This window comes from Rana temporaria, chromosome 4, assembly GCF_905171775.1.
Source record: "Rana temporaria chromosome 4, aRanTem1.1, whole genome shotgun sequence".
Classification (NCBI taxonomy): Eukaryota; Metazoa; Chordata; class Amphibia; order Anura; family Ranidae; genus Rana; species Rana temporaria.
The window spans coordinates 146,816,267-146,842,923 of record NC_053492.1 but is presented as its reverse complement, the minus strand read 5'-3'; the positions used below and the strand labels follow the sequence as shown (position 1 = coordinate 146,842,923).

At 42.0% G+C, this 26,657-nt stretch overlaps 1 protein-coding gene across 1 annotated transcript in view; it reads left to right on the top strand.

Annotated features, from left to right (window-relative positions):
* The window catches only part of PFN2 (profilin 2), a 45,479-nt gene extending 19,126 nt beyond the window's left edge, over positions 1–26,353 (top strand). The window contains exons 2-3 of the mRNA XM_040349148.1: positions 10,601–10,793; positions 22,946–26,353. Coding sequence (XP_040205082.1) covers positions 10,601–10,793; positions 22,946–23,043 — 291 coding nt within the window. The 3' untranslated portion in view covers positions 23,044–26,353. The remainder of the gene's footprint in view (positions 1–10,600; positions 10,794–22,945) is intronic.
* Positions 26,354–26,657: the final 304 nt, after the last annotated feature.

Genomic DNA, 26,657 nt, shown 5'->3' with positions numbered 1-26,657 from the left:
CTGAAAAACGGACAGTATTTTTTGTACCAGCAAATTTCTCCCGACATTCTGTCCATGTGTATGGGGCTTTATTCTGAATACTCCAACCCTGGTTTTCAGCTACTTGGCACAACCTCAAGAGAATGCGCCAGCCTATACACCATTATTTGCAGCCAGGCATGTATTTATAATATCATTGCAACCATGACCATCTGTCATCTACTGGCCTTCTGTTTTTTCAATCCTGCAGAAATGTTTGCTATATGGATCATATCATTGCACTGTGTATGTCATGGGAGAACTTCTATAGATTTTCAGATCCTTGTGTATGAAGCTTATGTTGGCTCTTAGAACCAAAGGACTACAATGTAGTGTGCGACAACACCTTATACATACAATTATCTTGGATCCTCACTACCACACCTTTTGTTATTGGTTCAAAACATTATTATGAAAGGGAAGCTTCTAGGTTAAAGTAGAGTTCCACCCAAATATGGAACTTCCACTCTTTGGAATCAGGGGGGGGGGAGCAGATACCTGTGTAATACAGTTATTTGCTCCCACTTCGTGGCATAGATCACCGCGGTGATCACACTGACCTACGCCATGTCCGGTGCCTAAAATGTCCTCCCTCCGCTGTCTTCTGGGAAACACACAGGTCCCAGAAGACAGCAGGGACCAGTGAGGATGCACAGCGCGACTTGCGCATGTGCAGTAGGGAACCGGGAAGTTAAGCCACAAGGCTTCACTTCCTGATTCCCTCACTGAGGATGGCAGCTGAGAGCCGAGTGGTTGATCGGCTTCAGCTGCCGACATCGCGGGCACCCTGGACAGGTAAGCGTCCATTTATTAAAAGTCAGCAGCTGCTGTATTTGTAGCTGCTGGCTTTCAATATTATTTTTTTTAGGCGGACCTCCGCTTTAAGGTCCGACTTTACGTTCTTTCAACCAAGGTTGCATCAAAAGTTGCACCAAAGTAGTGTTGACACCTTTTCAAAGTCACTGCAACTTTAGGTTGCACCAATTTGGACATCTGCCATTGAAAAGAATAGGCTGTGACTTTGTCCAGTGTCGCATGGAGCCTTAGTCCATTTGCATTTTCATTTTTGGTTATTTTCTTTTCATTGTGGTGCTTATTTGTAGTGTATGTGTGTGTATGTGTGTATATGTATATATATATATATATATATATATATATATATATATATATATTGTTGTGTTGAAAAAATAACAGATTTGCTGGCAAGATCAACAGGTGAGGGAAAATCCCCAAAAAACAAAGCTAAATTGACACTCCTAAAAAATGTTGGTTTCCTTGAGAACTTAGGGGAGTTTATACTGAGCGGAGTGGTGTTCAACAGAAGGGGCACAGGAAAAGAAAATATTCACACTCTTGTTACAGGTATGCCAGCTTGTGGCTTCACGGCTGTGCATGTACTGCGTATGCGCGAGTTGCGCTGCACTCTCGGACAGGACAGGCGATCTTCTGGGACCTGTCACGTGTCCCAGAAGATTGCATAGAGGGAGGGGTCGCCTAGGGGTAGAGGAGGAGTTGGCTAAGCAGCCTGAAGACTGAACGAAGTACGTACCCACTCACCCCCCCCCAAAAAAAAATTACATGCCAAATGTGAGGAGTACTTAAAGCGAAAGTCCCACTTTTGGGTGGAACTCCGCTTTAAGGTTTTAGAACCACTTTAAGATAATAGGAATTTTGACTCACTCCTTAGTTCCTTATCTCAAGTTCCGTCCCTCTGTGAGTTGATCACGCCTACGTCTTGCTTGATCAAAAAAACTGGAGCCCCCCCTAGATTTGATAGGTTTATATGGGTACACTCGAGGGGGTGTTTTTTAGCCAGTCCAATCACCAAATAGTAGCAGCATATTATTCATGTTTTATGTATACCAGTACTGTACTGTATGCCAAGATAAGGAATTTACACTTAAAGTAGCAGTTCAGGCTAAAACCAACTACAGTATCTCTAAGGCCTTGTACACACGGCCGAACATGTCCGATGAAAACGGTCCGTTTTAATCGGACATGTCTGCTGGGAGGTTTTGGTCTGATGTGTGTACACACCATCAGACCAAAATCCCCGCGGACAGGGAACGCGGTGACGTAGAAGACACTGACGTTCTCTGACACGGAAGTTCAATGCTTCCACGCATGCGTCGAATCAATTCGACGCATGCGCGGGATTTCGGGCCGCTGGTTATACGTCATAACCAGCGGACATGTCCGATGAGTCGTACTAACCATCGGACATATCCGACGGACAGCTTTCCCAGCGGACAAGTTTCTTGGCATGCTAAGAAACTTTTGTCCGCTGGAAACCTGTCTGCTCGGCCAGAAAACTGTCCGCTAGGCCCTACACACGGTCGGACATGTCCGCGGAAACTGGTCCGCGGACATGTTCGGTCGTGTGTACGAGGCCTCAGGCTCCATGCACACAGAAGCTGATAAACTGCAGTTTATTGGCATTTGGATTTTTTTTTTAAAAAGCCCATGAACTGAGCTTTGGAGTTTATTGGCTTTTTTCTGAATGCCCGAAATTTGTGTTCAAAGTGCTGTTTTTTGGCAGGAAAAAATGCAGAAAAATGCTAATAAACGCTATTGCAAAAATGCTAAAAAATGTTGAAAGGCTCCCTGCAAAGCTACTGGCGTTTTTTATAGCTTTTTTTTTACTTCTGTGTGCATAGAGCCTTAATCTACTGGCAGCCACATTCTAACGTATCTAACCCTGTAAAGCAAAACTCGCTATACATACCTTTTGTGAAGCCACTCCGGTCCAGTCTCCAGCGGCAGATGTGTGCAGAAGACAGCCAACACTGGCTGGGAAATGGCTGGGAAGTGACGTCACGCATAGAGTTACTATGGGGCTTCTGTGGTCGGCTGCCTTTTCTGCACACTCCTAAACAGAGATGGAGCCGCTGACCGGAGCAGCTTGAAGAAAAGGTATAGCAATTTCTTCTTTACAGGGCTAGATAGGTTAGTCTTAGAATGTTGCTGCAAGTCTATTTAGAGTTACTTCTACTTTAAGTCAAAACTCCTGTATTTATCTGTCAGATATGTGATGTCTTCCCCATTGTCACCTGTTTCTATATTGCTGCTAAGTGGTGAGGAAAGTGGAAATAGTGTGTACAGCACATGGAAGTAGTTCTGGCCCTGTATCAAAGGTTATCTAATCTTACCATTGCACTAAGGAGGGATGGCAACTCTTGCTGATTAGTTACATAACAAGCAAGTGAACTCCTTTTACCCCTTATCTAGGGGCCCCTTTCTGCTAATCCCTGAGTATATTTATATCTGTTTATTGAGAATGGAGCTTCTTCATAGTATGCAAAGCTAAAATGGATAAATGAGAAAGGCCTTCTTTGTGGATAAATGCACCAAACTGATCACACTAACCTCTTCTAGATCATATTGATTTCTACTTTCAGCACTACATCAGTTTTTATCAGATAAAAGGTCAGTAAATCGTTTTACTGTACAAGGAATTGAATCAGGTAATTGTAAGGAAGGTGGGGGAGGCAAAAAAAAACACATCACTTGTGCGTTAAGGAAAGAAGCTTTTGATCATAAAAAACAATTGACACGGGTAAATGCGTCTAAACGCGACAGGCGCCTTTTAGCACTTGAGTGTTTTTTTTTTTTCATTTCAGTGGCAATGAAATGAATAAATGCCCAAGCGCTTGACGCTCCTAAATGCACTTGGCATTTTTGCAGCTCCTTTCTCCTGCCAGGAGAAAAGTGTTTAGAAGAGCCCCAGTGTGTATCAACCATATCCTCAAGAGATCTTTCATTCAGGATATCCTTCACCGGACAATTCTCTTGCACTTTTTAAATGTTGATCGGTGTGTCCCTTGTAGGCATCACTACTTTGTCTTATAACTGCTTAATTATTAAAGCCCAGTCCATCATGGATTGTAAGTTGCAATCTTAGGCCTCATTCACACGGACGGACCATTCGTGTCCACCTGCCAGTTTTGACGGCGGACCTGAACGGCCGTTCCATGCATCCCTATGGAGCGTCGGATGTCAACGGAGACATATGTCTCCGCTGACATCCGACCCCATCCGATCCACTAAAAACAGACGTATGGGGGCACCATAGGAGACAGCGGTGCCCGACAAGCTCCTCCCCGCTCAGTGAGCAGAGAGGAGCTTGTCATCCGTCGGCTCAGCAGAGATGTGCGGACAGATCTCCCGCTGAACTGGCGGGGACAGGCGGACTCCGTAGTGACGGAGTGTGACGGAGTCCGCCTCGTGTGAATTAGCTCTTACATAGTTTTCTGATGTGGTATTTTGTGCCCTGATATATGGGGATTGTATTATGATGCTTCCACATTATTGAGCATCATTCAGCAATCATTGCCGGTTGCTATCTTTGGGGGAGATTTATCAAATCTGGTGCACACAGAATCTGGTGCAGCTGTCCATAGTAACCAATGACGTTCTAGGTTTTAGCCCAGGTTCACACTGACTCAACTCACACGATTTCATTCCTGCATGTCAGTCCCGATTTTGGGGGCGATTTCAGAGACATCTGTGAAAGTTTTTGCACAGATGTCAATGAAAATCACATCCCGAAATCACCAAAAGTAGTATAGAAACTACTTTTGGGAATCGGTGCGGCTTCGCACCAATTCAGTCAATGCCATTGCCGGCAATTGCTGCCGATTTGTCATGCAATTTAACATGTCAGATCGCATCAGTGTGAACCAGGGCTTATTGTCAAAGCTTAATTGAACAATCTGAAGTTCAAAGCTGTTTGGTTACTATACAGAAATGTACCAGGTTCTGTGTGCACCAGCTTTAGTACCCCCCCCCCCCCCGTTCCGTTCCATTAGAATATACATGGCAGTTGAAGGTATCCTGGTGGGGAGGAAGTATACTTGGCCTGTCTGCTTTTGCCTTGAATAGGCTAGTACAATTTCAAAAGCACAACTGTACAAAAGTCTCCAGGATATGTAAAGTGGTGAAATCAAAATAGTCAAATAAAAAACATATCCCATATGCCGCGGAGTCTAGAAAACGTTTAACACGGTCCTCCTTGGGGCACTAGAACCTTGGCACCCCAGATGTTTTAGAACTACATTTTCCATGATGCTCAACTACACTGCAGAGTGCATGAGCATCATGGGAAATGCAGTTCCAAAACATCTGGGGTGCCAAAGTTCGCTGCACTAGAACATCTCTCAGATACAGCACAAGAGATGCATGACAGCCATAAACAAAAGTAAAGAATGTTTGATCAAAATGGACATGACCCAGAAATGCATTACTCTGGACACCATGAAGTGAGTGGTAACACCTGCCAGGCCGACTGGCACAGTCCAGAGTGAGCCCTGGCATTAAATGTTCAGGAGCTGCAGGGGGCTGGTCTCACAGGAAGATCACAAGACTCTCCTGGCATGGATATTGCTCTTACATTGCACACTTGGCTGTGTACACTGTGTCCTATTACCTTGGTACACATGAGTGTGTAGATTATGCTTTTTTATCTATTCATTATTTAGCCCTGGTTCAGCGGGAATGAAATCATGCGAGTTCAGCTGAGCTTGCACGATTTCATTCCCGTATGTCAGTCCTGACTTCGGGGCGATTTCAGAGACATATGTGCGGGTTGCTGCGCAGACGTCAATGGAAATTGCACCCTGGAATCGCCAAAAGTAGTGCAGAAACTACTTTTGGGATTCGGTGTGGCTTAGCACTGATTCGCACATGCCGCTTATTTGGCATGCGGATTGACATGTCAAATCGCATCATTGTGAACCAGGGCTAATGGTTGCTTTTCTTGCACTAGATTGTTGCACTCCCCAAATTTGTATTGCCCCTTTACCCTCTTTCATCTAGGGAAATCAAACTGTATACATTTTCATCACCATTTAAATTGTTATTTTTATTAGGCCTAAGGGGAGCTGGTGGCTCTTACTGGTGACCTCTTTTTTTCAATGCTTTTCAACAGTTTTGCGTTTTGTCTTAATGCCATTTTATATAATGCTCAATAAATAACTGGAAAGGCATATAAATTAGGGGAAATAGTGGTGAAGATTCAGTAGTGCATATAGGAAAAGATGTGTAATTGTGAATGGGCTGCATGTTGTCTATATAGGGTTCCTGTTAGAGTCCCGTGGATTTCATATAGTAGAGTGCTTATTGCCTCCTCTGTTATTTATCTTTTATGTACAAAAGTTACCATTAATATGGAAAACCCATTCTTTTTTTGGTGGTTTAAAATAAGTGATTTAAAAAATAAATAAAATGAACCACTTAAAGCGGAGGTATATACCATTCCATCCAGCATACTGCCGACATGTATAGTATGCTGTAATTTTTTTTTTCCGCTGTACATACCGCCGTATAGCTATTTCCCCCCCCCCCCCGGCTTCCGGGTAGTGGCTCCCACGGGACTGGGCGTTCCTATTCAGAGACTAAGTGATTGACGTGATGACAAAAGCTTCCCCCTGCGCATAAGACGCGTCACCAGTTTTCGAAAGAAGCCGAACTGCGAGTCGGTTTTATACGACGCCTGCTCACCGAAGTTCTGCTTCTTTCGGAAACTGGTGACGCGCATTATGCATCGGGGGGAAGCTTTTGTCATCACGTCAATCACTTAGTATCGCAATAGGAACGCCCAGTCCCGCGGGAGCCACTACCCGGAAGCCGGGGGGGGGGGGGGGGGGAACATTGCTATACGGCGGTATGTACAGCGAAAAAAAACAGCATACTGTACATGTCGGCAGTATGCTGAATGGAATCGTATATACATGTTTTTAGGGTGAACCTCCGCTTTAAGGACCAGCCGCTGCAGTTGTACTACGGCAGGTTGGCTTCCAATGCGCAAATCTGCATCCTTGTACGTCGGCTCGCACAGGCGCAGTTGTGGGCGCGCGCATGCAGCTGGCGGCACACTTGCGCCCCCTACTGGGTTGTGGGTTGGGCGGACTAAATGTCCACTGGAAACCCGCGATCGCCTAACGCAGAGGTGCCTTTGTAGACAAGGCAGATCCCCATTCTGACAGATGACACGAGGGATCTACTGTTCCCAGTGACTGGGAACAGTGATCTGTCATGTCCCAGGCAGCCCATCCCCCCTACAGTTAGAAAACACAGAGGGAACACGGTTAACCCCTTGATTGCCCCCTAGTGTCAACCCCTTCCCTGCTAGTGTCATTTTTTACATTGATCGGTGCATTTTTATAGCACTAATCAATGTAATAATGTCACTGGTCCCCAAAAAGTGTCATTTAGGGTCAGATTTGTGTGCTGCAATGTCGCAGTCCCGCTAAAAATCGCAGATCGCTGCCATTACCAGTAAAAACAATAATAATTAAAAAAAAGTCCCTAAATCTATCCCATAGTTGGTAGACGCAATAACTTTTGCGCAAACCAATCTATATACGCCTATTGCAATTTTTTATTTTTATCTTTTACCAAAAATATGTAGAAGAATAGAAATCGGCCTAAACTGATGAATAAATTTGTTTTTTTATATATATTTTTTGGATGTGTATCATAGCAAAAAGTAGAAAAAAAAAACAATTCAAAATGATTGCCGTCTACCCAGCATATAATGCTTTAATTTAATGTGTGTGTAATGGTATGTTGGTGATTTCTTCTTGCCTTTATTTGTATGTGTTCAGATGAGTCTGTTAGCCTGACTATTGTTTCTAGCTGTCATTTCAGAATTGTGCATAACGCAGTCGCACATTACTGCTGTACACAAGTTAGAAAATTATATTAACATGTATAGTGGCGTGTTTAATTTACTCTTCAGACAGAACCTGTAATTTCTGCTTGGGGATTTTTACTTCATATGCTTGCATTCCCTTCACATTATTACTACTGAGTGGCACCTGAAACAACTGTTTTAGTTTTTGTTTTATGTGAAATGAAACACCTTGCCTGTCTTCTTATTCTAACAGGCTCTTGGAGTACACAGTGATCCATGAATTTGGCATGGCATACACAAATGTACCAATTTCATGATAAGAAGTCAGAATGGCAGCCTCTGTTTCTCACAGTGGTTTATGTCCCCTTGTATGAAACTTTCTCTGACACAAGGTTAGGGTAATGGATTCTTCCCGTGTGTTGCAACCCTAAGCCAGCCATAGATGGAGCAATTTTCTTTCCTGCAACAAGAGGTTGCAGAAAATTGCTTGATTCCCCCATCAACACAGTCAGTGTTGATGGGGGAATTCCCCATGTGGAGCCATTGTGTTGTACCTCGGCAAGGGGTGCCCCCCCCCCCCCCTCCCGGGAGAACACAGTGATTACGGCTAGCAATTATAATAGCTGCTGGCAATAATCGCTGCTAGCAATAATCGCATGTAAAATCTGACAGGTTGGTTGTACACAAGATGATCAATCGATTAATTTGGGTACATTCAGCCTGCCCATACATGGCTCAAATCTCTGCCAGTCCCTGCTGAACCGCCTGGGACTCAAACTGTTTATGGCTGGCTTTAATTTAAATCCAAGCAGATCTAACACTTATATTATTTATGTGCAGCTCAGCACATCTTGTGAATACACACAGCAGCTTGCAAGATTTTCTTCATATTCAGATCGAACACTTGTTGGCCCATTTTGTGAACTTGAATTCTTGGAATACAACAAATATTTTATTGTTTCTTTTTTGTCTTGTGTAATAAGTGGCCCAGATAAATAACTTGAAATAAGTACTGTCCACACGCTAGTGCTGCCGCATAATTGGGCATCTTTAAGTTGATCACTTACTACATGCTACATGCATTTTTGTTTTTATCAGTGATTAGGAATATCTTTTGTGACATCATTGTTGCTAGGAGATAGACTGGCTAATAAGGAAAAATGCAGGTATTTACTTTTTTTCTGCACTCCAATTGAAGTTTAAGGGACAGAAAAAAAACACGTTTAGCACCAAATGAGGCACTTGCTCTTTTCTAAAATGACATTGCACCATGTCACATTGATGTGATTAGGCACCATAGAGAGTGTGATTTCCATCCAAACCCAGGACCCCACATTCACTATGTCTTGTTTCCCACAGTATACAGAACATGGAAATGCAATTATTTTAGTAAATATAAACTGCTAAATACCTTTTCTCGTCAGCAGCATATAGCAATCTTGTGACATCTCTCAGTGTCTAGTTAAAGCTTGTAGGAGGCGTTTTCATTGTACTCTGACTGTCCTATGAGGCTGCATGACCCCTGACCCTCTATTCTGACATTGCTAATTAGCCCTATGCTGATCACATGCACCCTCCCAAAAAACAACAACAACTTACTAGCAATACACACCAACCTGAGCATGTGCAGAGATCCCCTAAGGCTCTTTACTATCAGGAGATGATTGGGGACAGTAAAAGTAGGGGAGGATCAGAGAAGATGGGATCAAACAGCCTTTTTACACAATGCGAAAGATCAACCCCTTAGGTTCCACAGTGAGTATAACAAGCATGGTTTACTGCATATACAGACTGATTTTACTGTTGTGAGTTTAGTAACAATTAAAGGCAGGGTAGGAGCACTTTCAGTAAAAGTACACTAACCTACCCTCCCTGACCTGCTCTTTTCTATAACCCCCCACTATAGCCTCTTGCTTGAAGCCTGCCCCAAGCAATGGCTTTGTTTACATCCTCTAGTCCTCATACGCTTGTATAGGACCAAGACTGGAGGCACTTCAGAAATGATCCTTTACAAATGTAGGAGGGCATACTGCACTAACCTGGTCAGCATTGAACAGGATTTTGGCTGGAATATAAACCAGGTGGCTGGTGGTCAAAGAATATCACAGCTAGCCCTCTGAAAAAACAAACCAGGTTCTGGGATGAGGGTTTCTAGTATATAATATGGCAGGTGGGATGGAAAGGGTGGGTTAGGTGAACTTTTAAGGAAGTACCCTTAACCTTCTTTTAAATAAAATAAAAAAGACAAAGATGTGCTAGCTATTCAGAATTTTTGTTTTTCAGCCGTTTGAAAGTGGAACTAAAGCCGCTGTCTCACACCTACTCAACAGTGGTCCAGCGTCTTATGAGGTCCCCTGTCACCGCCAACATCTCCTCCACTCATAACTGGCATGGAATGATGTAAATCACGTGCAAAAGTTAATTCATCCTACTATACAGGCACCATGCTGAGACGGTATTATGAACTGCGGATACACAGCTCAGTGTGCATTGTAGAAGAGACATATCATGCTAAAAATGTGTTGTTTCACTTTAACCACAATAAAACGAGAAATCTGGTTGTTAAGCATTACTTCATTGTATCTTTGTATGTCATTGAGAGCCTAGGTGTCTCACAGTTAAAGCTCTAGGTAAATACAAGTTTGAGTAAAACTGTGAGGATTGTTTGTTTACTCAGAACCAGAAACGGCCTTTAAGCTATCGTTGTTGGTTTTTTCAAGATATGCAGAAATAAAAAAACGCTCAATTAATTTGCATATATACATAATCAAAATGTATTTTCTGTGACTTTTATTGTTGGTGAAGGCGTGGTCTCTTGGAGTTATGACTTCAGTGATGTTTTATGTATATGTACTTCTCTCTCTCTCTCATGTTTGTTGGTATGATGTGCTGCTCCTCTTTGTGTTCTGGAACTCACTTAAATCCAATCTTTTTTTCTTGAAATTGCAGCCTGCAGAAATAGATGTACTGATAGGAAAGGATAGAGAAGGATTCTTCACTAATGGTCTTACTGTTGGAGGAAAGAAATGCTCGGTGATCAGAGACAGCCTGTATATTGATAATGATTTCACAATGGATATCAGGACAAAAAGTCAAGGCGGAGAACCAACATACAACATTGCTGTAGGCAAAGCTGTCAGAGGTAAGACCTTTTTATGTGTATAATAATAATAATCAATTAATAATATGGCTATGTCCTTGAAGGGAAACCTTTTTTTATTTTTTAGTATTCTTGATTTTGATTCTTGACACAAAAATGTTAATAAAACAAATGTATTTATCAGTTTAGGCCAATATGTATTCTTCTACATATTTTTGGTAAAAAAAAACAATAAGCGAACATTGATTGGTTTGCGCAAAAGTTATAGCATCTACAAAATGGAGAATAGATTTATGGACGTTTTCTCTGTCTTAACTGGTAATAGCAGCGATCCAAGATTATTTATTTTTTGCGACATTGGGGCAGACAAATCTGACCCCAAGTGACACTTTTTGGGGACCAGTGACACTAATACATTGATCAGTGCCTAAAAAAAAAAAAAAAGCACTGATCAATATATAAATGACACTGGCAGGGAAGGGGTTAACACTAGGGGAAATCAAAGGGTTAACTGTGTTCCCTGGGTGTGTTCTAACTGTGTGGGGGATGGGTTCACTGGGACAACACAGAGATTGCTGTTCCTGATCACTAGGAACAGCAGATCTCCACGTTGTCTCCTGTCAGAATGGGGATCCACCTTGTTTACATAGACAGATCCCCGTCCTACCTCTCTGGAGCGATCGCAAGTGGCCGGCAGACATCAAGTCCGCCAGACCTTTGCACGCACGCTCTCACGGTGTGCCTGTATAAGTATGTCGTTTTGTGCAGCCGGGCCAACTTGCTGCAGTATAGGTGCGGTAGATGGGTAGTGATTAAAGTGGTTGTAAACCTTCATCTATACCAAGTGAAGTGATACACAGAGATGAAACGGTGGTGAGACGCATTTGTGAGCGTTCATCAGCGTTTTTTGATGTTAGAGCATTTTTACAGCTGAAAAACTCCTCTCCGAACCCACTCGCCAAAAACAGTTGATAAACGGCCTATGTGTGCATGGACACATAGGATAACATGCTGGAGAGTTTGACTGTAGAAAAAACGTCTAAAGCCAAAAACAGCAGCTGTAAAAACGTCCAGTGGGCATGAGGCCTAAAGCTTGCCTAAGAGCAGCTGAGGCTTTCAATCAGCTGGAGGTCCCTCTTCCCTTTTCTCTGTGACATTTAGTGCTCTTAATTGAGACAAGCACACACTATAGAGGCATATGCTTTGTTCATAGTTCATGTCTGAGATTTATAACTACTTTAAATACTTTAGAACTTGCTGCAACATGTGACAAGTCTGGAGGACAGACATTTTATGGAACATCAATTCCCTCCATTGCGTACTCTTCCAGGAGGGGATATAGGTTAGATAGCCAAATTACCCATTTGTGATGATTGTAACAACTCATTAACCACTTAAGGACCCATTCACGCCGCTATACGTTGGCAGAATGGCACGGCTGGGCACAATCACGTACCTGTACGTGTCTCTTTAAGCCTAGCCATGGGGTCGCGAGCGTGCCACCGGTGGCGTGCTCGCGACCCGGTCCGAAGCTCTGTGTGTGTACCTTCCTCCGTTCTTCATTGTGGCAGTCTCAGTGATCATCTGTTCCCTGATATAGGGAAAGACGATCACTGACATCACACGTCCAGCCACGCCCTCTACAGTTAGAAACACATATGAGGTCACACTTAACCCCTACAGTGCCCCCTAGTGGTTAACTAATAAACTGCAATTGTCATTTTCACAGTAACAATGCATTTTTATTGCACTTTTCGCTATGAAAATGACAATGGTCCCAAAAATGTGTCAAAATTGTCCGATGTGTCCACTATAATGTCGCAATCACGAAAAAAATCGATGATCGCCGCCATTAGTAGTAAAAATAAAAATGCAATATATCGCCTATTTTGTAAACGCTATCAATTTTGCGCAAACCAATCGATAAACGCTTATTGCGATTTTTATTTTATTTTTTACCAAAAATGGGTAGAAGAATACGTATCGGCCTAATCTGAGGAAACGTTTTTTTTTATAGGTTTTTGGGGGATATTTATTATAGCAAAAAGTAAAAAATATAGAATTTTTTTCAAAATTGTCGCTCTATTTGTGGGGAAAAAAGGACGGCAATTTTGCTTGGGAGCCACATCGCACTACCGCGCAATTGTCAGTTAACCACTTAAGCCCCGGACCAAAATGCAGGTAAAGGACCAGGCCCTTTTTGCGATTCGGGACTGCGTCGCTTTAACTGACAATTGTGCGGTCGTGCACCGTGATTACCAAACAAAATTAGCGTCCTTTTTTTCCCACAAATAGAGCTTTATTTTGGTGCTATTTGATCACCTCTGCGGTTTTTATTTTTTGTGCTATAAACAAAAATAGAGCGCAATTTTGAAAAAAAATCTATATTTTTTACTTTTTGCTATAATAAATATCCCCCAAAAATATTTTTTTCATGACTGCGACATTATGGCGGACACTTCGCACAATTTTGACACATTTTTGGGACCATTGTCATTTTCACAGCAAAAAATGCCTTTAAAATGCATTGTTTATTGAGGAAATTACAGTTGCAGTTTGGGAGTTAACCACAGGGGGCGCTGAAGGGGTTATGTTTCACCTAATGTGTGTCTACAACTGTAGGGGTGTGTGGCTGTAGGAGTGATGTCATTGATTGTGTCTCCCTATAAAGGGGATGACACGATCGATGCAGCCGCCACAGTGAAGCACGGGGAAGCCATGTTTACATGCGGCTCTCCCCGTTCTTCAGTTCCGGGGACCGATCGCGGGACCCCATCGGCGATCGGGTCCCACGGTCCCGGAGCTTCGGACCGAGTCGCGGGCGCGCGCCCGTGACGCACAGCTGGGTAGATGTACAGGACGTGCCGGTATGTCCATCTGCCCAGTCGTGCCATTCTGTGGACGTATATCTACAGGCGGCGGTCGTTAAGTGGTTAAAGCGACGCAGTGCCGAATGGCAAAAAGGGGTAAGGTCGTTAACCTGCAAAATGGTCTGGGTCTTAGGTGGTTAAAGGGATCTGTCATTATAGTGTAACACTTTGCAATGTTGCTACCTGTTACTACAGACAGGACCGCATTATATTGTCAACGACTCTTTTACCTGTGTCCTGTTATTTTCCCTGTAAACACCTCTGGAAAAGCTTAAAGCGTTTGTTACCCCATCACTTCATATTCCTGATTAGTACCTGCTGTACCATCATATATGTGTGCAGGGGGTGTTCCTAATTACTATGTACCGTACCGATTACCCCTACTACCTGGGTTCTCCCCTATTGTTGCCCCACCCCACAGTGCTGCTAGCTTCCCTCCTTTCCCGCCCGAGGCTGCTGCAGGGAATTTACCAGCCCCTTCATTTCTGAATTAAACGCATTATGTTCATTCATTACTGAAGCATAGTAAACAGTGTTTACTATGCTTAAGTTTGTGAATGAACAGGAAGCCACTCAGCACAGAGCACTTCCCATTCATCGACTGTCCAGTGCAGCTAAGGCTGCAAAGAAAGGGACGTGTGTTTGAGCTTTGGGGTGCACACCCTAATGAAACAGGCTGCAAACACCTATGTGTACCATGTATTGTATAAGAAAGTATCCTGTTCTCTTTGTATTGCTTCCTTTCGTGTAAAATCCCTGGTGTCCTTGCCTGTTTATCTGCTTTTCTATTAACTGACCACACTAAGCAGGAGAACACACGGTGGTCAGTTAACTAGCTATGCTGGGAATACAGCCTGCTCTGGTGGCAGGAGCTGGAACAATTTACATGTTCCAGACTAAATGCGGCCGGAACATTTGAACATGTTCCAAAAGGTGAACCTAACCTTATATTGCCCATTCAGACCTCCCCAATCCGGTGCAATGCATTAACACCTGATGTTATAGCAGGCTACTCATTTGAATGGCCTGCCAGCGCAGCCCAATTTGCATATTCCATCGCAGTGCATTGCAATTAAGGTATATTGGGTGTGTTCTGGTTAATAAACACGCATTTACTACAAATACTTTTTAGTATTCTATCTGGGTTTTCCCAAAATGTGGTTCCTGATGTTTGTAGTGCAGTGTATATACTGTATGTGTTCTTTTGGTGGCAGCAATGGAACATAATGCATATGTAGCATATTTCTTTTCTTTTTCTTGTGCGAACATGGGTTACCTACAAGAAGCTGTTCAGACCCCATAATTCTCTCATGATGACTTTTCTTCACTTTTTTTAGCATACAATTTTACAATTTTTTTCAATTTTACCTGGAATATTTTTTTAACACATTTGCTAATAATTTAAGGAGGTTGTCAACAATTTTTTTTTTTCTCCTCCTTTAATTTTTTTTAGAAGCAAATGCATATAATAAACAAATGTATTGGGCAATCTGTGGCTGGGCTGGAGTGCACAAAGCAGCCCCATAGTGTTAGTGTGTGTGTGTAGGTACAATACATCAGCAGCTGCTGCTAACTTAACTTGTGAGTTCACTTCTCAAGTGTGAGAACAGACACAGCAGCTGTTGTTTTATTCCCTTTCCAACACAATTGGCTTCTTTGTTGAATTCCAAAATTAAATTGCAACTTGTAAACCATAAAGGTTGTAATTCCTATTTGTTACTATAGTCTACCATTAAATCTAGAACCATTTATTGTATAGAGCGTACCAAATGTATCTGTGAAACAAAAATAAGCACCTTACCCTATGGGTTCTCTGGTCCTGCTCATGACAGCTTTCAAAAGGCTGTATTTGCGGGCATCACACTTTAGTTTCCACTTCATACTTACTACCAACACTTCTAAATGTCCCCAAAAAAATCTTTTTTTTCTCTTAGCTACATCCTCTGACTCTTCTCACAACAATACTTTATGATTATTGTTCAGGATTTATATACAGGCGTTCCGCAGGTTACAAACAAGATAGGGACTGTAGGCTTGTTCTTATGTTGAATCTGTTTTTTTAAAGGGGTGTTCCAGGCATTTTTTGTGTTTATTAAAAGTCAGCAGCTACAAAAAGTGTAGCTGCTGGCTTTTAATAAACACACACTCACCTGCTCCACGTTCCAGCGACGCGCCGGCCGGGGCTCCACTCCTCTCCCCGGCCGGCGTCTTCATCCTAAGTGTGGGCACCCGGCCGTGACAGCTTCACGGCCGGGCACCCACTGCGCATGCGCGAGCGGCGCTGCGCTCTCTCATTGGACAGGCGATCGCATGGGACCTGTCATGTGTCCCAGGCGATCGCCTACAGGGAGGGGCTGCAGTAAGGCGATTAAGCTATTCGCCTTACCAGCCCCTCGGCGGAAGGAGGAAGTGGGACAGGAAGCCCCCACTGCCCCCCCAAAAAAATGACATGCCAAATGTGGCATGTAAGGGGGCGAGGAGTGGGTTAAGAGGAAGTTCCAAATTTGGGTGGAACTCCTCTTTAAGGAGCATGGTGATTTACACATAGTGACGGACCGATAGACCTCTTTGTACACAGACTCTCCATGTCTAGGGACACCCATCTGTCCCTAATCACAGGTAATCTTGTATGGTTTGTCGTTGATTTTGTACAGGTTGAGTGGCCACAGCTTACCGAAATCTTGTTTAGTGAAGCTGAGTTTCTTTCAAGAAATGGTGCCTAGGATGATATCATTAGTCTGCTGCAGGTAGAGGGAAGCATTTCAGCTTCACAATGATTTTACAGTAACATTGTAACTTTTAAATATACTCAATTTACAGTGCTTTATAACAGTGGTCTCCAAACTGTGGCCCGGGGCCAGATGTGGCCCTTTGCTTGCCTATATTCGGCCCTATAGGTACTATTCCCACCTCTGTTACAAGGCACTTTTCCCCCCACTGACACCAGCAGTGGGGCACCATTCCTCCTACTAATGCCAATGGCATTTATTCCCAGAGCATTTTCTACTCACACTGGGCACAGCCCGGTTCCTAAAAGGACAGTAAACTGGCCCATTGTTTTGAGACCCCTGCTCTATAACAATAACTAAAATGTGTTTTTTACAATACAATCCAATGCCTGGTACACACGTTTGGATTATCGTACGACGTATCGTTCGCATTTTGTTGCATAAAACTAATATCGAATACAACAGTTCAAAATGTGCTCTACGAAAAATAAGAATTTTGTCGTACGATTCTAGAAAAACGTTCCGGTGTGCGTAGCTACATATCTGAAATGTCAAATACATGTGACCCCTGCGTCCTTCTGGTTAATGTTCGTGTTTTTTTATCATGCGTGGTATGTGTCTAACGATTTTTTAGCGGACTCATACTGTACTGATTAAACAATTGTCATACGATGGGCTGCCGTCCAAGCAAAGTTTTCGTGTTTGTTCCTTCGGATTTTGTTGGACAAACGGTCGTGATCGGCTGTTGAAAGCTGTGTACTAACGATCAGATTATCAAACGATCTATCCGAAAGCGATTTTTATCATCTGATAATCGGATTGTGTGTATGAGGCATAAATGTCCATTCAAGGTACTACTCTAATATAAATGTTCCTCTAAAGTGCAGCATCAATAGTGTCCATTTATAGTGCAACTTCCAATCATCCTCTTGCATATGCTGTAATGATACATAAAGTTCTCTGTGCAAATTGTGCAAAATGATGCCATTCCAATTTAATAGTGCAAATTGTGCTTCACTCCACCTCTGTGAGCCAGCACCACACTCAACAACTAGCTACGAGTAAGCATCACACGATAAGAAACATGTCAGCCATCCTTTTCCTTTTGTTCACTTCTTTTTGACTGCAACATTGTTGGTTGTTTTTTGGATTTCACTTGCTGAATAAAGATATCGTTTTAAGGAGTGCGGAGTGCTTGGGGACGTCCCTAAGGTCAAGATGCTGCTGTGTCCGTCCATGAACGGAAGAGAAAATAGAATTTTTGTACTCCCCGTAAAATCCATTTCTCTGAGTTCACGGACACGGGTATAGCGCAAAAAATAAAAACGGAGGTTATCAAATACTAGAGCTGCACGATTCTGGCCAAAATCAGAATCACAATTTTTTTTTGCTAAAGATCACGATTATTGCAGCGTAACATTATCTTTCACGTTACTTTACTGTTTCTTTTTTTTATTTATTAAAGTGTATTTTTTTTCCAAAACGATTGCATTTGAAAGATTGCTGCGCAAATAGTGTGACATAAAATATTGCAACAACCACCATTTTATTCTCTAGGGTCTATGCTAAAAAAAATATATAATGTTTGGGGGTTCTAAGTAATTTTTTTAGCAAAAAATAACGATATTAACTTGAAACCCACAAATGTCAGGAAGAGGTTTAGTGTTTTACCACTTAAGGACTGGAGGATATACCCCCTTAATGACAGGCCATTTTTTGCGTACCAGTAAAGCGATTTGCGGGAACGAGCCGACTTGCCGCAATATAATGATGGCGGCTGGTCAGCAAGTGGTTAAGGACTGCTGAAAAGTGTCTTTAGACTTAGAAACACTTGTTTTCCTTGACCTACAATAGGAGAGAGGTCTACTAATCAGAAGGCACAGCTACTGTTTTTGTGACATGCAAGTATGGTTCCTTCTATGTGGATTTATATTTAAATACTAAACCGAGAAACAAGTTAAACCAACATTTCATATTTCTGATATGTGCCTGCTACTTGTATGAAAAAGTATCCTGTTCTCTTTGCATTGCTTCCTTTGTGTGAAATACCTGGTGATCCTGCCAGTCCCTCAGATTTCCAATATAAACTGACCACACTAGGCACGAGAGCACAGCATGGTCAATTTTCTGACTGTGCTGGGAACTCAGCCTGCTCTCCTCCTCTAATGATCAGATTAATGCTTACACCCCCCTCCCTGCACATCCATTCATTGGGAAGTTCAGTGTCCTGCTGTTTCTCCTCCCCTACCTCTCAGAGCTCATTTTGCAGCTCAGAACTGAGGGTATGTGAACACTTGTAAAAAGAAAAGAAAAAAAAACCTATTTGATGGTTTAATAGATGTCAACATAAATGGTTTGCCTTTCATTTATATTTTAAACGGAATGGGTTGTTTTACAAGGTGAGGGTTTATATATACTTTAAAGCTGAAGTCCACAGATGGATGATATATATGGGAGTTGTTTTGCCTGCCAAGGATTTGACTTTCTGTCTATCCAAATGTGAGTTTTACACAGCACTGTCAGGTGGATGACATCACTTTCTATAGATTGTAGAACAGTGGTGTTCTTTCTCCACCCCCAGGTTGTTAACTGGACTTTGAAAGCAGCAGTAGCAGAAAACAAATGAGGTTGTCTCTGTACTCTGTATTGTCTGTTGTTGTCTCTGTATTTTTTTCCCTCAGTTTAGGCCGATACGTATTCTTCTACATATTTTTGGTAAAAAAAATCGCAATAAGCGTTTATCGGTTGGTTTGCGCAAAATTTATAGCCTTTACACAATAGGGGATATTGCAATGCAAAAAATGCATTTAAATTGCATTGTTTATTGTGAAAATGACAGTTGCAGTTTGGGAGTTAACCACAGGGGGCGCTGTAGGAGTTAGGGCCCTTTCACACTTATACTACTTGTCTCACGATTTTGGACTGCAAAATCGTATGACAAGTCGTTCTCCATTATTTTCAATAACTACCATTCATACTGGCACGACTTTAAGTAGTGCCGACTTCAAAGTAGTCCTTGCACTACTTTGGTCCGATTTTGATGCCACTTACACAGGCATTCATTGAAATTGCAGCCACGAATCGCGGTAAAACCGCGGCCGCGAAATCGCGGTAAAATCGTGCGACTTTGAAGTCGTACAAGTGTGAAAGGGGGCTTAGGGTTCACCTAGTGTGTGTTTACAACTGTAGGGGGGTGTGGCTGTAGGACTGACGTCATCGATCGAGTCTCCCTAATAAAAGGGATCACTCGATCGATACGCCGCCACAGTGAAGCACGGGGAAGTCGTGTTTACATGCGGCTCTCCCCGTTCTTCAGCTCCAGGGAGCGATCGCGTCGGAGCGGCAATAAACGAATAGCCGCACCGTCGTTCCGGATCGCTCCCCGCGGGAATCCGACCGCCGCATGTAGCGGGGGGGGGGGGGGGGGTCCCGGTTGGACCCAAGTCTTGGCAGGGACGTACAGGTACGCCAATGTGCCTGTACGTGCCATTCTACCGACGTACATATACATGCGGCGGTCTGGAAGTGGTTAATGGGTGTGCACAATTTTAAGGCTTGACACGTTTGGTATCTACTTGCTCATTGCAATCCCATATTTTTACGTTACTAAGAAATTGGGTATATTATTGTGTTTGCACTAAAATTCATGTATGTTGTATTTTTTCTTGAAACTATTGTGTAACATAAAAGATTGCAACTGCCAAACCCTCATTTTTTTATATATACAAAAGTCTCTCACATTTTTGTAAATATTTTATTCTATCTTTTCATGTGACAACACTGAAGAAATGACACTTTGCTACAATGTAAAGTAGTGAGTGTACAGCTTTTGACTGGCAGGGGAGTTATCCAGCTGTGGCAGATCACTAGCTCATATAACTATATTGTATATTGAGTTGGCCCACCCTGTGCAGCTACAACAGCTTCAACTGTTCTGGGAAGGCTGTCCACAATGTTTAGGAGTGTGCCTATGGGAATGTTTGTGAGGTCTGGCACTAATGTGAATGAGAAGGCCTGGCTCACAGTTTCTGCTCTAATTCATCCCAAAGGTGTTCTATCGGGTTGAGGTCAGGACTCTGTACAGGCCAGTCAAGTTCCTCCACCCCAAACTTGCTCATCCATGTCTTTATGGACCTTGCTTTGTGCTAGGGCTGCAACTAACGATTATTTTCATAATCGATTTGTTGGCCGATTATTGTTTTGATTAATTGGATAATAGCTTTAAAAAAAAAATATATATATATTTTTTTTGGGGGGCCAATTTGTTGTTGGGCAGTTTACAAAACACAAATTGCCGCAAAAAGACATTAGATGGTTTTCTGCAGCTTCTCCATTGAAGTATATTGAACCAAAAAAAAACAAAATAGCACCGTTTTGCGTTAAAAAGTCCTTGCTCTTTCCAAATACGCAGGAGCTGAAAAAAAATCATGGATGTGAACGTGTCCCATAGGAAAACATGTAAATGAACTGTAGTGTGTTTGCAAAAAGCACCAAAACAGAGGTGTGACCCCGGCCTGAGATGGTTAGTAACATAATGGGGTTAAAAAAACTAAAATAAGTACAAAGAGCAAATAATCGCTACTGTAAGGGGTTCATTTTTTTACTGTGGGACAGTGAAAGTGATATTTACAGTAGCGATTTGATTTTTTGTACTATAAAGGGACAATTTTGTTTTTTCTAACCCTATTATGTTACTGGCCGATTAATCGATTATAAAAATTGTAATCGATTATTTTTTATCGATTTAGTTGTCGATTAATCTCCCACAAAGTTGGGAGACTGTGAGCCAGGCCTGCTCATCCAACATCAGTGCCTGACCTCACAAATGCTCTTCTAGAATAATAGTCAAACATTCACATAGACACACTCCGAATCCTTGTGGAAAGCCTTCCCAGAAGAGTTGAAGCTGCAAAGGGTGGGCCAACTCAATATTGAACCCTACAGACGATAACTGGGATGCCATTGTAAAGGCAGGTGTCCCAATACTTTTGACAATCTAGTGTACTCTTCAGCAGCCAACATAGGGCTAGATTCAGGTAGGGGCACGCAATGTTAGGCGGCGTAGCGTATTTACGCTACGCCGCCGTAAGTTAGAGAGGCAAGTGCTGTATTCACAAAGCACTTGCCTTCTAAGTTACGGCGGCGTAGCGTAAATGGGTCCGACGTAAGCGCGCGTAATTCAAATGTAGATGAGGGGGCGTGTTTTATGTTAATTCTTGGTGACCCTCTGTGTACATATCCCAGTGTGCATTGCTCCAAAGTACGCCGCAAGGACGTATTGGTTTCGACGTGAACGTAAATTACGTCCAGCCCTATTCGCAAACGATGTAAAAAAATTCTAATTTCGACGCGGGAACGATGGCCATACTTAACATTGCGTGCGCCTCCTAATAGCAGGAGTAACTTTACGCCGAAAAAGCCTAACGTAAACCACGTAAAATAATAGCGCCGGGCGTACGTAAATTTGTGAATCGGCGTATCTAGGTCATTTGCATATTCTAAGCTGAAAAAGATGGAAGTGCCAACTAGCGGCCAGCGTAAATATGCACCCTAAGATACGACGGTGTAAGACTTACGCCAGTCGGATCTTAGGCTAATGTCGGCGTATCTTGCTTTCTGAATACAGAAAAAAGATATGCCGGCGCAGCTTTGAATTTACGCGACGTATCTATAGATACGCCGGCGTAATTCATTGCTGAATCTAGCCCAAAGTGTGCACAATACCAAGGCAGTGTCCTGAAAGAATGTGCTCAATCATACCTTCTGTGCTCCATTTCAAGTATAACTTGCTGCACAGGAGGCTGGCACTGGATTTGTTTCTTCCATCGCATACTAAAGTGCTGTGTGCTATGCTTCATGCCAACTCATAATGTTGATTGCCCTGTGCAGTGCATTTTATAAGGTGCAAGAGCTCCCTTCGTCTGTGATTTGTCTCTGTAACCTAAAGCCACCCCTGTGCTTTGGAGGAAGTGCAATTATTGTAAGACCAGGGGGGTGCCTGCATTTAGGCCGGATTCACACCTATGCATTTTTTGTGCTTTTTGCATTTTCATGGGAAGCCATGTAAAATGAACTATAGTGCAAATCGGCAAAATGGGAAAAGTACTAAAAATGCATAGGTGTAAATCAAACCTTAAAGTGTTTTTTAGTCTGCAGACAGCACCTGACTCGGTTATGCCTAGTACACACAGTCAGAAAATTGTCTTTTGAAGCAATTGTACGATAAAATGATCGCTAGTAGACAGCTTTCGAGAGCCAATCGCCACAGTTTATCTGAAATTTTCCAATGGGACAAACTTTTTTTCTCGTATGATACCAGAACGTATGATTTTCCTTTGAATTAGGACAGTATTCATCTAAATAGAAGACCAAGACCACGCATGCTCGAAAATGAAAGAATACATCACTTCCATTGTATTCTGTCATACGAGAACTTTCCTAACTTTAGTAACCTAAGAAAAAAGATGATCATTTTCTTTGTGTGTACGAGGCATTAGTCTTCATGGGCTGCACATATTGTATTAGAGGCTGTGTTGAAATTGAATTGCAGTAGCACATACATGTAACTGATTTCTTCTTCTCTTTTATCTTACAGTCTTGGTCTTCGCAATGGGCAAAGAAGGAGTCCACGGAGGCGGCTTGAATAAAAAGGCATTCGCAATGGCGAAATACTTGAGAGATATGGGATTTTAGCTTTTAGGCCAACTTACATTCTAGGGGAAAACAGACAAACATTGCTACTAAACTTTCCTACATGAACAAAGCATTCTTTATCTGGAAATTTTATTAGCAATAAAATGGGTGATGGGGATGATCCTGTGTCTCCTTTGTATCCCTATTTTGGTGGGGAAAGTTGTTGTCTTTAAACATTTTTTTTTTCCTTTAATTTTTTTTTTTGTGTTTTTAAGCAATTGATTTATCATGGCAAATTGTGTCCATAATAGGACAACCCAACAGGATGTTTTGTTGACTGCTTTTACCCTCCTCAAAGGCTTTACTACTGAGCAGCATCTCCTGCCGGCTATAACTTTACATTGCATCTCGTCTGTCCACCAGACTGTAGAATATAGTTACAGTTTGTCTTTCATTTAACCATAATCTTTGTTGGCGTTTACTATATTTCTGTACCACCCATTGCAGTCCCGTAATGTGAAACGCGTGGCTTTTCAGTGTTATGTACGCATAGGCTGGTATACTGAGTGTCTGACCCATATGTTAACATTGTGTTTAGAAGTCAGGTGGTAAAAGGGTGGGGGTTTAACCCAGTCTTAAGACCGTTTTAGGTACACTGAATGTACACCTTGCCACAAACTGTACCTCAATTAAAGCTGTTTTAATGCGTACTCTTCTAAAGTACGATGTAGTTGCCTCACTTTAAAGCAGATAGCAATGTAACTTAAACCCAGTTTGCCATCAGATATTCCTGGTTTGTGCTGTTCTTCTGCCAGCACAAGTCTTAAGCACATGCTAGTGTTGTCCTGTACAAAGTCTGGGCTTAGTATAGTAAGTAGAAGCCTAGTAACTTGAGTCAGCAGGACTGCAGCAAGGCATGGGTAGCAGCTAGATATATAAGGGGGGAGAAGAGTGGTGCACAAGAAAACACTAAGCTTGATGCAAATTTGTACATCCATTGGATTGATGCGTTTTGAGCAGTTTGAGCATATACACAGCTCAACTTAGTCTTCCTTTGCTCAAACACAGGTGGAAATCACTACTTACAAAAACACTAGGTCCACTTTTCGCTACTCTTTAAAGTTATTGTAAAGCAATTTTACCTTTTTTTCTTTTGGTGTCTTACAAATTTACCCTCCTGTATGTAATCATAACTGCAGACTACAGTGCCACAAGCCTATGGTTTGGCATTTATCTGTGGTGAGCGCCTGCTCGGAAGGACACGCTTGTGCGTTTTTAGTGCAATAACGTAAATAATATCATCTTTCTCTCACACTAGAGTGTATGCCAAATCATTTTTTTAAATAAACGTTTTAAAGCCATTTGCTAGAGTTTATTCTTTTGTCATGGTTGTGGTGGGAAAATTCTCTTTAAACCTATGAAATCTTTATTTCCGAATCTTCCACCTTGTTTTGCAGCACATAATAAGTTTTTTTTTGTAGATGGAGACATTTTGGGGCATATTTATAACTTATTTCTTTCTGTATTATTAATTCATGGCTATATTTAATGAAAGGCCCATATCAGAATAAGTAGCATAATATTCAATTTTATACTCCCTTCAAATATATCTTCTCATTATTGTTGGTTATGCTGTGATCTTTTGACATCCGTGTAAACGTTATTCCTGTCTGCCAGACATTTAATTTGGATGTTGGCTGATCATAGATCCTGATGTACACTTCTAAATAATGGCTGATGTATGACATGCATTACAAACCTTATTTAAGATGCCTGTTTAACTAGAAGCGCCATGCCAATATGATGTCCTTTATTTTTGAAGGAACTAATAAAGATTTTAAGTGTAAGGAGCTATGAACAGCCTTAAGCCAGCCATACATGGATCAAATCTGGTTCAGCAAGGATTGGTCGAATTTCAATCCATGTATGGCCAGGCTGGCTGTCCAGAAGTTGATCTACCAGTTGACTTTTGTACAACCAGCCTGTTGGAAAACTTCCACACGATCTGGCAGCACTGATCCGTGTATTCTGACAGCAGGAAAGACGGAAAACATCTCAGCGGGAGGAGTTCCCCCATCCACCTCGTCTGGGGAATTGGGTCTTAGTTTAACCCACTGGTTGAACAAAAGAGATTACTACTTTATCGACTTAGTGTAAAATCTTAGGTACTTTGGGATCTTGTGACTTTGCTACAAGCTATTCTGTCTTCAGTGACGAGTGTGTCAAAAGGCAGGGACAGCCGCAGAGGGAGGAACTTCTCAGAGGACCATCGCCTTAGAGAAGCCTTTCTCATCCCTTTTACATGTAGGAACCCTCAGGGAACCCCTACTATTTATATAATTACAGCGAACGGTACTTTAGTGTGTGGGTCACTACACTACATTTGTGGTCCCCCACTTACAGATGGCTAAAATGTTAATTGGCATTAGCAAATACTTATGAGAGAGGTAGAAATTCCTCATGAAACCCCAAGCAACCTCTGAACAAGCCCTAGGACCCTACAGAACCCTATAGATGAGAGAGCCTGCGGTAGAGGTTCCAACAGTTTACCTAGTACAATAAGACCACTAGTTTTGGTCACTTTTTATTTAATACAGGCTCTTGGTCAGCCAATCAACAGGGAATATCATGAAGCCGATCTCCCTTATATTGATGTGGTTTATTTGTCTTCATAGGACCAATTGCAGTTACATATTTACCCCAAACATTAGACATAATTTATCTTGAGATGACTACCACTTTCAGTCTCATTATTCAGCTTCTTTTCATTGGCAGGTCTGAGGATGTCATTGCTGCTGGATTATTATCTCTATATATCGTTTTAAGGGGGTTGGTAGTTTTGAAATAGTGCTGCTGACAAACATTAACCCAGAGAATAACAACTGTTGAACATTGCTGCAGAAACAGTTCATTACATTTCTTTGTATTATTTTAAACGTGTATAACCTGGTTGTCAGTTAAAATACATTACTGTCTATTTTAATAATAAAAAAATACAAGTTCCTTGTACTAAAGAATAATAGATGGCATTCTTTAGAATGAAGCAAGCTCTATTTGTGATAGCTTCATATGTATTCTGTGCCATATGACAGTATGGAGCCGTGAGAGGGGTTTTAACTGACATAAAGGTCCTACTTCCTCCAAAATGGCACTTCTGTAAGGACATTTTAGAATTTTGCTTCTGTTTTTGTCTTGTGTATCATGTACAAACTGTAAACACTTGTTAATTTGTCCATTTCTTTCCCTGCACTTTTGTTACATCTGGGATACAGTCTAACTCATCTGATTTAATATGCATTTAAAGAAATGCCATAAAACTTTTAAACCACCTTGTTTACAGACAGATGAAATTAAATTTATTCCAACCAAACGTACGAGTCGTGTCGTGTCTCCAGTGGGTGTGGCAAGGGGTGAATTTTTACATGAACACTTATTGCTGTATACAGACATTTATTTACTTATAGCGAGGTGAATCAAACAAAAGCAAAAACCAACCTAAACACAGTGAGTAGCATTAAAGTTCAACTCCAGGCAGATGTGAATGCAGTTAGCAATTTTTAAAATGTACACTGCTCAAAAAAAAAGGAACACTTTGAAAACACATCAGATCTCGATGGGGGGAAATCACATGGATATCTATACTGATATGGACTGGGTAATCTGTTAGAAATGAA